General features: G+C 39.0%; 1 protein-coding gene across 1 annotated transcript in view; it reads right to left on the reverse strand.

Moving 5' to 3' along the window:
• Positions 1-363: 363 nt before the first annotated feature.
• The window catches only part of LOC124095283 (phospholipid-transporting ATPase IB-like), a 132,812-nt gene continuing 120,125 nt past the window's right edge, over positions 364-13,050 (reverse strand). The window contains exons 25-27 of the mRNA XM_058580449.1: positions 9,551-9,649; positions 6,322-6,410; positions 364-894 (exon numbers count right to left, since the gene is read on the reverse strand). Of these exons, the coding sequence (XP_058436432.1) occupies positions 764-894; positions 6,322-6,410; positions 9,551-9,649 (319 nt within the window). The 3' untranslated portion in view covers positions 364-763. The remainder of the gene's footprint in view (positions 895-6,321; positions 6,411-9,550; positions 9,650-13,050) is intronic.

Consider the following 13,050-nt stretch of genomic DNA (forward strand, 5'->3'; position numbering starts at 1 on the left):
ACAGAAGCTTCCCAGAACTTCCAGGCCCACAGGGACCTTGTATCTATGTGATGACCAATGTGAGCTGATGACAGAAGGCAGAGGGTGTCCTAAAGCTCGGTACCATGTGAGACCCTGAATGATTGGTACAGCCAAAGGCAGAGCTCCAAGAATTATTGAAGTTGAATTTCCTACTAGTCCTGTTGGATGGGAGAATTATAACGAGGATTATATATGAACCCAATGATTTATAGAAAATAATGGAATATCTAGTAGATTCTCATACACATGATTTTGAGGCCTGAGACTTTGTGTGCATTTATTGAAATAAAAAATGTTGGGCAAATTTATACCAATAAAATGCAATGAAAGTGACAGGAAATATTTTATGCGTTGCTCCATGCCTTTAATGTGTGATTTCAACATATGAAGTTTCTGCATGGCTCCATATTTATTAGGCACAATAGCTTTGCTAGGCAACATGACATCTTCTACTCTCCCCACCCCCAACTTATACAAAGTTTAAATTTTGTTAAAATGTAATATGTTTAATTTTATACTTTAGACTAAACTTGATAAATTATCTCACAGTCACAGAAAATAATAAACATGTTGGGTAAAATATTGAAGAAAAATGAAGGCCTCCCCATTACTTATTCCCATGAATCAGTCAATATAAATAACAAATAAATAACAAACTCTAGTTTGGAATAGGAGTGCCAATTCACTCTGTCAGCTTCAGGGAAGGTTATGAGCACACAAAACACAATGATCTTGGTGTTACTCAGAAAATTTCAGAAAAATCAGAACTTCTCTTTGAGATTCTTGAGTTTTCCATTTTAGCTGTGTCATAAGCACGAACTAGTTCTTCCTGAGTGACCACTGCTCCTTCTGTTTGGGAAAATGCATACCCATCTGGAAGGCAAAGACAGGAGAACCCTTCAGGAACATTAATGGCTGGTGAACATTCTGATGACAGACATCGAAACTCCAACTGGACTAGCAAGTCTCCACATTAGACAGAAAAAGGTGACCCATAGGATGAGGGTATGATGACCGAGCAGCTTGCAAACCCAGCTGTATAACAACTTAGGAAGCCCTTGAAGCAATATCCCTTTCTGGGTCCATAGTTGATCTGGAAATGGGGCTGGATGTGTGTGTGTGTGTGTGTGTTTACCTAAGGATAGAACCCAGAACCTCATATATGATAGGCAAGTGCTGTACCAGTAAGACACATCTCCAGCCCCCTTAGTGTGGCTTTTGAAAGATTTCCCAAGGTTTCTGATATGTATCATGTCCTACATAGCAACTGCTATTCTATAGGAAATGACCTGACCATGGCTATGTCACTCTTGCCATTTTAACCATCTATATCACTTGCTGAGGAGTGATTGCCACTTACATGGCTGAGACTAGACTGAACAACTCAAACAGTGGCCTCCTGGGTCCCCAATTCCCTTTTTCCATTGGCATTCAAGAGGAGAGGCCCTGCAAATGTCTGAATCTTGAGGAGGACACTTGCAACTGAAACCTAGAAAAGTAATTGATGAAGCTAAAATCATGCTGGAAAACCACATATGATGTTAATATTAAATTTAGTAAAGAATCCATCGTGCTGGACACATCCCTGTCTTAAAATTTGGCTGATTTAAATAAGTTTTCAAAGTGGTTTAATTAAGTTTAAATAAATAATGTCATTAGTAGAAATTCCCAGAAGAATTGATTCACTTAACAACACTATATTTCTTGGAGGACCAGTCTTATAATCATTTCTGAAAGTTAAGCTGGTACTCAATATAGAGAGCTAACAAGTATTACTGTCCTTCACTAACTCTTGACCTTGATAGGGTAGATAGTAGATCTGTCACACAATACTGCATTCAGATTAAAAGACACAGAGCCCAACAATCACTATTTCTATCCACATGTATCTAAGGCTTATCATGTTGCTAATTAATGACAATGAATTTACTAGTGAGAATTCATGATCTGTGAAAGAAAAATAAACTATAAATGGAACTTACATTACCTACTAATCAGCAGGATTTTAAATGAAATGTCTCTGTGTGCAAGTAAGGGCAAATGGCTCACAACCTTCTCTGTACATTAGAATCACCCAGGGAGCCAAGAAAACTGCATGTATTCTGCCTAAACATTAGACCAGTGGTTCTCTGCCTTGTATGCATACCAAAATTTGCCAGGTAATGCCTGGTTCCATCTCCAGAGGTCTGATTTAGTGAGTCTGTGTGAGGACCAGGAACTGGCATTTCTAACAACTTCACAGGGGACACTTCTATTGCTGTTTTCAGGACTATTAAGTTTGGCATACAGCTGCTTCCATACATTTTGTGTTTGCCTGAAAAGTTCTTACTTAGGAAACTTCAACCTAACTTGATGTGTATAGACTGTAACCTATTCTTATAACATGTACCAAAGTCTCAGCCAGTTTCAAGCAGCCAACTATTCAAACCAAGTTCAAATAAGACAGAGTTGTAACCAATTGGGCAGCTCTGATACTCTTCCATTTTCTGTTTGTCACTTCCTTTTCTTTGGCTATAAATATAACCTGCCCAAGTGGTGAAAGAGGCATTCTGAAACATTTTTGGTTCTGACTGATGTGCTATTCTGGAATCTCAAATAAAGACAACTAAATTCTGCAAAGATTTAAGATTTGTTGGAGAACTACTGCTTTAGGTCAGTGTAATCACCATCTCTGGTTGGATATTGGTATTAATGTTTCCCAAACCCTGAGGATTCCCTCCCTCCTTCTTTCCTTTCTTTCTCCTTTCCCATTTCAGGAAAATTCAATTACAATCTTCAGGTAGAAATTTGGAGTTGTAAAAAAAAACCCATACTGGTGCTTCCTGTATAACCATGGATAATTAACTTGCCTAACATCCCATGGCCAGTTGAGTGGCAGAACATCTATATGATTTCCATGTCTCAGCTCTAGAATTTAACATATTCCACTCTGAATTCTACCAGTTGTTAGTTTTAGAATCTAGGGCCAATGACTTAACCTTGCTTAGCCACCATATCCTCCTCTGGAAATGCAGTTTCAGTCAGTTATTTTGTCATTCAACAAGTATCTGACAATCACCTTCACATAGTGGTTCCCAAGATATAATGCAATGGCCAAGTGTTCAACAGAAGGCCAAGTGCACAGTAAGTGCTTAATAAGTATTAATTCCATTTTACCATATTTACAGTTTACATTGTAGAGAGAGAGAGAGAGATGGAATGGGTTTCTGTTAGTATGTATAATTCAGCTATTAATTAATTGACCTATTAATTAATAAATTATTTCATTTATTCAACAAAACTTTTGTTAAGCATCTACTGCGTACCAGGTGTCCTTCTACTTGCTTGGAGTAAACCAGTGAAGAAAACAAAGATTCTTGCTCTCATGAAGCTTACATTTTGTCAATAAAGACAGATAATAAGCCAGGACATATAAAAAAAAAAAGTTAATCATGTGGTACCCAAAAGGGTAATAAAGAGCTATTAACTAAACAGAAGATAAACTGGAAACATGGTCGGGTTGGGTGGCAATAGAGTGGTCAGGGTAGGCTTCATTGAGAAGGTAATATTTAGGCAAAGACTTGAAGAATGTGAAGGGGTGAGTGTGCAGGTATATAAGGGATTAGCAGTGGAGGCACAGGGAATAGCTAGTGCCAGGGCTCTCGAGCAGGAGTATACCTGGTGTGCCACAAGAAGACCACAAAGGCCAGAGTGAATGAGGGAGGAAGAAGAAAAGGTGACGATAACACCAGGAAAGTAACAGGGCCCAAATCAAGTAAACCTTTGTTGATCATTTTAAGGATTTGGACTTTGATATGGTCTGGAGATGAGGTGTCACCCAAAAGCTCCTGTGTTAAAGCAGAAATGTTCAGAGGTGAAGTGATTGGATTGTGGGAGCTGTAACATTATCAGGCCATCCTAGTTTAAATAGACTGGGTAGTAACTGTAGGCAGGTGGGGGCTTGGCTGGAGGAGGGGGGTCACTGAGGACATGACCTGAAAGGGTTCACTTTCCCTATGGCCCATTTCCCCTTCTCTCTCTGTTTCCTGACCCCACCATAAGATGAGCAGCTTTCCTCCACTGGGCCCTTCCGCCTATGTGCTGCCTCACTTTGGGCCCAGAGTAATGGAGTCAACCATCTATGAGAGAAAAAGAAAAATTAAAAATGGCATCAAGGGGTTTTGCCTGAACAACGGGAAGTGTGAAGTTACCATCAACTGAGATGGGCAAATCTTAGATGGAACAATCTTGGTGGAAGAGGAAACCAGGAGTTCACTTTAGACATGTGAAGTTTGAAATATCTATTAGATAACCAAATGGGTATGTTGAATGGATAGTTGGATATTTGAATTTGGGATTTGGGGGAACAATGTGCACTGGACATATAGATTTGGGAGTTACCAACATATAGATGGCATTTAACTGCTGAGATGAGATTAGATCATCAGTTGAGTGAATATAGACAGAGAAAAACTTAAGAATTGAACCATGGAACATCCAAATATTTAGAGACTGGAGAGAAAAGGAAGAAACCAATCACAACAAAAAGGAGCATCCTACAAGGTAGGAGGAAACATAAAGGGTATAGTATACTAGAAACCGTGTAAAGAAATAGTCCAAGGAGGGTCAAGCAGCCTATGGTACCACCGGCTTCTTTTCAGCTTGAGGAGTGAGAATGGACTACAAAAGGTTCAGTGGTGGCCTAAACCAGAGCACTATCAGTTGAGTGGCAGGAATGAAATTCTGAGAAGAATGGGTATAAGAGAGAAAGAGAGAAGAGAAATTTGATGCAATGGCTACAGATCATTTTTATTAAAAACTTTGTTGCAGTAGTTTCTTTTGACAAGTGGCTCCTGATTGTGCCCAGCCAGACTGCGGCAGTGGAATGCCATGAAATGAAAACAAAGCTAATGGTTAACATGTGGCAAAGAGAACATTCTACTTTGTAAGAAAATCTACTGTGTGTTCTGGTGAGAATCTGTGGAAACAGATGGGATGGCCAACCAGGCGCATGGATACAGCTGGCAAGTAAGGTGTGATGAGAGGCCCAGGGAAGGTCACCTCTCATCCTATGTAGAAATCAAGGTCCTCAGTTGGGAATGAAGATGGGAGAGACATTAACTCCAGTCCTTCAAATGTCTACTCTGGTATATGTTTTCTTATCCTGGTTCATTTCTATGTCCCATTATTGCTCAGCTTCCCCCCGCCCCCCAGATCTCTAGTGAGAGTCAGGAAAGCAAAGGGGTGGGCATGGGATAGGCTGAAGAAGTAGTGTGTGAGCATGTGTGAGCTTGCATGTGTCCTGAATCATCCAAGAGGCAAACAATAGAAATTTTTAAAAAAAAATACAATAAGAGAACCTAGAACTTAAAAATTTCAGTGAATGCCTTTGTCCAAAAAGGGGCAATTTGGTCTCATTCCCAACAAATACCACAACTTGTTTCCTTCTTGTTTCTTTTGTTTGATTTGTTTTTGTTCCCAATATAGCATTCAGCATTAATATTGCAAAATGAAGGTCACATAGGATCCAAATCTTCCATTCAGGCAACTTTGGGTGGATTTCTTATTAAGAGAAGGAGAAGTGAAATAACTTCAAAGTTGTTTTCATGCCTAATGGAGCTGTGCTAACTCTGTACCAATGAAGGGTATGTAAAGTTTCTTTGGGTAAAAATTATTAGGCACTACCACCAGTTTTATCTTTAAAATGGTATAATGGGAATCTGTCGGAGAATCTTGAAAACTTTAGGATTTACATTTAAGGATTTTATGTTTTAGGAACAAGAAATCTGGAATAATCTTTTTTCAACCTGCTCATGACTTAGGCTAAACACATTAACTTCTGAAATCCAACTGAGCTCTCTTTTCCTGTAAGAACTATCTTTGAAAAAAAAAGATAATAATATAGGCAGTTTCCATTTATTTCTTATAATTGTGATAAATACACATAACATAAAGTTTACCATCTTAACCATTCCTAAATGCATAGTTCTGTGGCATTATGTACATTCACATTGCTGTAAACCATCATTACCATCTGTCCCCAGAACTATTTTCACTTTGAAACTCTGTGCCTGTTAGGCACTGACTCCCCATTCCTACTCATCACTCCCTGACAACCTTCATTCTACTTTCTGTCTCTATGAATTTGATGATTCAAGGTGCCTCATAAGGGAATTCATACAGCATTTTGGCCTTTTGTATTATGCTTATTTCACATAGCACAATGTCCTCAAGTAGAATGAATTTTTAATTTTTAATTCCTCACCCCTCTCGTGGACAGACAGTTTCAGACCATGATCCATTTTACGGTGAGTTACTTACGTGGGGCACTTAGATCAACAGAATCATCCCGGAAGAAAATCTCACAGGGCTGTGTACTAAAGGACACTGTGAGACTTGCTGCTGTCATCCTGGGAGTAAATCAAACACAGCCTGGCATTAATTCATTAGAACAGGTCTCAAAGGAATTGACTGGGAAAGATCAAGTTGTAAGTGAAAGTAAGAAACTATACCACATTTTGGTTATGTATCTAAAATAAAACGGTATTATCTACACACACTCAGCAAGATGCTATTTCTAAAATAGTGTTCTGCTGTGAGCATTTCTTAGATAAAACTCTCCTAACTGTCCTTTCCAAATAGTTGAATTGAACCATAAGTGTTTTGCATTCTTCTTCAGAGCACCTTAGAGATACATGAGGTGTACCTTAACAACATTTGTCTCAACTTCCTTTCTTCATGGCAAAGAATAATAAATGAGTTTGGTTCAAGACTCTTGGCAGTGGTAGAAAGCATTGGCATAAACATGAGGGGGACCTTCTTCTTTAGCCCCCAGAACTTGTTATGGGACCAACAGTAAAAAATCCAAGGGTAGGACTTTCTAAGTTCTAAAAGGTGGGATCACTTTATGAATTTTCCCCCTCTAAGGAGCATAATTAATGTAGTTTATGCTTTATTTATTTATTTAAATTTTTTCCTATAGTTGAAAGATGGGGTTAAAATACCCATATGGTCAAGCCTACATTGTTTTCCTATATACTGGCTATTAACAAACCAAAAGAGTCTTCTGCTATGTTGGATTTACTGTGTGCATTGATATCTCCATTTGAGGGGTTTTAAGTTTGTACAACAAGTTACAGCGGCTTTCAGCAACCACAACAACACCTTTACACGTGGTGTCCAATTTCCCTTATGTGACTCCAGTTCTGTTCCTAAGGCTGACCACTGAGAATCAGGAACCCCTGCCTCCTGCCAAGATGGGAATCGGCCCTTCCAGCTCAGAGGAGGGTTTCTAGGGACTGTCTAAAGAGGAGAGAGAATGGTTGAACTAGGCAGGTAGCAAGAGAGCGGCCTTTATTTACTTTCTTTTTAGATATTTATAATGATGCACCTATTTCACCATGACAAACTTAAGAAAGAGGTTGAAATGTTCCAAAGTAATTAAAACAATCAGATAATGATTCTAGATTTTGCTCCTATACCCAGAAGCATTTGTTTCTGGGCTTTCCGAAATCCCTTTGTACTATAATCCCAGGCCAGAGACCCAACTCTGAGGATCCCACTAAATCAGTTCTGGCCAATTGCTCCCTCCCCCCCCCCCCCAAAAATGGTGAAAGTAATGATGAGAAGCAGGAAAGGAACTTTAATCAAAATAGTCATATTGAAAAGACAAGTGAGATCAAGTGTCTCAGCCCTGTCTTCAGGGTATTGACATGAGCTTTAGATTTAAATAGAGAAAGAATTGGGGCAGGTGGCAAAGGTGTGCATAATTGAGCAGCCTTGGTCAAACTGGTCTGGTTGTTCATTATCTTAGTTCTGGTTCTGTGTGAGGTTACTCTGGAGAAGTCCTTATTATCACTTCAGAAAACACTTCCCATTTGCTTTGCAGGGTATTTATTTTTCAGACCTGTGATCCTAGAAGTGGGTAATTCAGGTACCCTGAGATGACTGCTCCTGATGGGGAGGCAGTCTTATCATGGGGTGATCTGCCTGCCAGTTTCTTTGTTCTGGAAGGTGTAGGTCAATGACTGGAGACTTACAGGTGCTGCTCCAGAGGTCTGGAACAGGACATTGTAAAAGCTGGCAGTTGAATGTCCCTGTCAGGACTTCTTTAAAAAGGCAGCATCTTTAAGCCTCTGTTATATGTTTACCCATTTATATATCCTCTTTTCCCTCTTTCTTTGTCAGGGTGAAATAGGTGCATCATTATAAATATCTAAAAAGAAAGTAAATAAAGGCCCCTCTCCTGCTCCCTGCCTTGTTCATCATTTCATTCCTTCCTGGTAAATCCCTATTATTAGTTTCTTGGGTAATTTTGCAGAGGTGCTTTATCAGTGAGAGTGATTATGTTTTTTTGTACCACAGATTGAACCCAGGGGGCTCTTAACCACTGAATCACATCCCCAGCCCTTTCTATATTTTATTTTGAGACAGGGTCTTGCTTAAGTTGCTTAGGGTCTCACTAAGTTGCTAAGGTTGGCTTTGAACTTATGGTCCTCTGGCCTCAGCCTCTTGAGCCAGTGGGATCACAGGCATGCACAATGGTGCCCCGTGTGATTACGTATTTTGATTATCTATGTCTTTTACAAAGAATTTGCATATTGTACACAGTGTTCTGCATTGATTATTCCTGTTAATTTATCTCAGGGACATTTCCATCACAGTATATAGATGTATCACAAGGTGTTATTATCTGAAATATTTGCTATTCCAAATATTACTCCAGTACTTGAGATATCTGCAGATATTTCTAGGGCAAAGAAGAGGGGTAAATTCTCAGAAATGGAATTGCTGAGTCCAGGCTAAATGCATTTGTATTTCTGATAAATTTTGCCAAATTAATGGCTCTAAATCTTTCTTTTCCCATGTCATCACCAACCGAAGGTAAGAAATTCTGATAAATGAAGAACATTCTTCCCATGTACTTACCAGTTTTAATATCTTATGAAGTTGAGGGTACATTTGTATGTTTAAGGACCATTGTATTTCTTTCTCTATGAACTGTTTATTATTATATTTCACCTGTTTTTCTATTGCTTTGTGGGCTTTTTCAACTTTTTTTTCTGATTTCTGGAAATATCCCAAATTTTCACTTTGCTCATTTGAGAGATTAACCCTTTGCCATGAAATCTTTATTTTTGCACATTTATACTGTGTTTATATTTTTCCTGCTAAGTCCATTTCGTCTATGTTAAAATTCATAGTTCAGTATCATTAGTTTTGACAAAGGTATTTACTATATACTTGTTTTTTCAAATTTCTAAATAAATTTCCTTTATATCTGAAATCTCCTTGAAACTTTCCAGTCAAAACCTCAATGGAAAGCCATTGCTCTGATTGACATAAATGTGCATAATGTGTCCTGTGTCCTCCTGTGCAGGGAAACAGGGACTGTGCTGCAGGGCATGTGCAGGTCAAAATGCCGTTTGGCATGTACTTAATGAACTTGGGGAGTAAGGGGGAGACTGAACATTCCTGGGAAGGAAAGATGTGAGAAAGAATAAGGAGAAGGTGTTCTTAACAAAAACCATAATGAAGAGAACAGACTCACCTCTTTTCAAAAATCTCACTATGTTCCAATATTCTATCTTTTCTGCTTTCCAGCTCCTGAATTTCTTCTAGAAGCCCTCTTTTGTAGGTATTTTTAATCCTATAGCATGTGGAAAGATAAAAAGAACATAGCATATGAGCTTTATTTGCTTGAGCAACTCTTCCTTGCCCTCTTAGATGGCAGGCTGGGCATCCTCTAATGATTGGTGATATGAAGAAACATGGTATGACACCACATCAGCAGCCTCCATGTGCAACCAGGCTGTTTCCTAGCACCTGAAAAGCATTACCAGAGGGGCTCAGGGTAGTGTATGTTAGCAGCTGGCAGCCCCCAAACTTCTCACTTTCCATGAAGGCTGCAACTCTGTTGGATGCATGTCCAGGCTATAGAAGTACTCTGACTATGGAGGGTAGACCTTTCCTGTGTTAGTCACACAGAGCACTGACGATTCATAGGACTGAGATGTGACTACTTATACCCTTTTCTGCTGTGAAAACTGCTTGAGAATCTTGATGCTCAGGTTCTTATTCAGCTGTGTCCTTTTTCTGTACTTAAATCAAAGAACACTAGGGCTAGCTGTGCCGTTTATAGCAATTATAATGGCAGACAGGAAGTCTCTGTAGTTACTGTAGCAGAGATCAATACATTTGATCTCAAATATACAGGTGACTCAAAGAGATGCTTTCCCTTTCTTTGTCAACTTGTTTGCAATGGGGCATTGTCAATAGTTGGGCATTCATCATTTATCCACTCATGGGTTCTTAAACATACTTCGTGAGTTATAATTAGATATCATCCTACTCCTCGTAAAGGAAAGGTGGCTGCTGACTTACACTGCCCAGCTCTGCCCTGCACCCCTCTGATAATGGTTCTAAGCTTCTAGAAAAACAGTGTCTGGGTGGCACACAGAGCTGCGCACGTTGCCTTCTCATAAAGATAAGGGACTTAGCTGGTGCAGTGACTCTTTGGGGGCTGAGATAGAAGGTTGTTAAAGATATCAGTAAAAGTTCCTCTGAGGAAGTGAGTGGAACTGGTGTCTAGAGGAGATGGAGCAAGTAACTAAGGGAGAGGGGAAGAATATTCCAGATAGAAGGAATATACCCGGAAGCCCAGCAGTGGCAAAGTGTAGCTAGAGGAGATGGAAGACATGGGCACAAAATAGGCCATCGATGGCCCTTATAAAGATTTGGCCTTGTGGGCTGGGATTGTGGCTCAGCAGTAGAGCACTTGCCTAGCATGTGCAGGGCCCTGGGTTCCATCCTCAGCACCACATAAAAATAAATGAATGGAATAAAGGTAATGTGTCCAACTACAACTAAAACAATAAAAAAGAAACAAACAAACAAAAAAGATTTGGCCTTGTCCCTGAAAGGAAGCCCAGCAGAGGCATCTATCAGGAATAGCTCACGAGCTACTGTATCAGCCATGGTTGTCTTTACCTCCAACCAAGTCTCACGGGAAAGTGCAAGAGACTTTAGGATATCAGTAAAACTTGGTGGCTTATAAATTTTGGTCTGGCCAACATGGGAAAGGATGGGAAGAAAAAAGAGGACTGATGGATTCGGAGAAATTAGAGATCAATGGTCAAGTTTTGGTACAAAAAAGTTAAAAAATGTGATACCAGACTTAACAAGATAACATTATGCAAAAAATTAACAAACCTAAATGCTAATGTATACCTGAGGGAAAATGCTGTTTGCTGTGTATCTAAGAGGTGTGCTTCCATTTAAGGAATTTTCTAAGACACTTCTTAGAAAATGAAGCTATCATTCAACCCTCCCTCCAAAAACAATAATTTCCCTAATATTCTGATTCCAAAGCCTATGTCACTCTGCTCTCATTTTATTTTATCTTTTGTATTCCTTTCTGATCAAAGTAAAATAATGAATAAAATATAAACATACAGTTACGCTACCATGCTCCTCTCACAATTGACCCTGAGGGCTTATCTATTATTAAGAGTTGCCTGGGAATTACTTATGGGAAATAGCAAAGCAAGGAAGGAAAAATATTTAACAAAATGTGGCTTAGGTTTTGGAAAAGAGATATAAGACCATATTAAAGTTCATGGTTATTCATTGTGAAAGAGCTCTACTTATTAGATGTTTATCTAAGGACATTTTTGGCCATCACAACCTGAAGAAAGGACAATAACAACAAAGGAGAGCTTTTGTAAGGCAGTTAAAGTAGAGGCACAGAATATATTTGCTGTGTATCTAAAATGAGTGACTTTGGGTTATGGAAGGAAAATACGGACATCTTCTAATACCTTGGAATGGATTCTATCAAATGGGGTATATTTCATTTATTCTTTTCCACAGAATAATGAACCAAATTATAGGCTTTCTGCATGAAAAATAGATAGACAACACTATGTGGAATGAAATTTCTTAACACTTTATATATATATTATCTGAATTAGAGTTCTATGTGATAAAGTGCTTTCATTTAATATGTAGATTTCTACATTAATATCAGATTTTTAAAGTGTATCATTTTATATGAAAAAGATATTAAAATGACATTGAACCACATTAGTTTCCATTATCATGTGTATTTGACACTTCTCAAACTCAGAACCACCCCTCACTGTAAATCATATAAATAGCTGAAAATTGGCTATTGTGGCTCAGAAAGCAACACCCCAAAATTTATCATTTTAGATGTCAAATTGAGCAGCAAACCCAAGAAGGGCTTTCTCCCAAGTTACCTTCTGCACCTAAAGATGAGATCTGCCTATAAGAAACAAAATTGCCTTAAAATCTTCATACTGAAATGCCATTGACCAAGGAGAATTAAAGCTCATAGCACAAAGGAAGAGACTGAAAATCAAACACCCTACCCAGAGTCCAAGGTACTTTGTCCCAAGTCTCTGTCTATTCTCTAGGCTCACTTTCTTCCTTAAAAACAATTTATTGACCCTCGAAAATTTCCTACAGCACCCCACTGACCTCTTTCCTAAGAAGGGCATTGTTTTAAGTTTCAACCATCCAGCCCTTCTTTGAACTTCATGTTTTGTATGGCTCGTATGAATATGTGCACACGTTAGTAAGTTTGTGTACCTTACCTTGTCTTAATCTGCCTATTATCAGTTTGTTTCAGTAGGCCAAATTACCAGCTTTCAGAGAAAAAGTCTGAATTTCTATATGCTGTACAGGAAGGACCTCTCAGATGATGGGTATCCCTCCGGCCACCACAATGTCTTCAGACTGCAGGAAGCTGCACCCCTGTGCAGCAGTTGGGAGACTATTCACAATGATAACCAGCATATATATAAGGCCTCTATAATTTGGTTCTTTATTCTGTGGAAAAGAATAATGGGACGATAGTTCTCTCAGCAGTTCCTGAGAAGCAGGGTCTGAAATCTCATCTCAAACAGAAAGAACAATGTCTGACCCATGTATTTTTTAGCCTTTCACTTTCAGCACAAGCGTCTTGCTTTTTCAAGTTCTCCCCATTGCACCACCTCCTCAGCAACCAGCTTTTCTTCTGTGACCTCT

Source organism: Marmota monax, unplaced genomic scaffold (assembly GCF_021218885.2).
Source record: "Marmota monax isolate L192 unplaced genomic scaffold, Marmota_monax_Labrador192_F-V1.1 WCK01_AAM20220418_F8-fsc00043, whole genome shotgun sequence".
In the NCBI taxonomy this organism is placed as follows: domain Eukaryota; kingdom Metazoa; phylum Chordata; class Mammalia; order Rodentia; family Sciuridae; genus Marmota; species Marmota monax.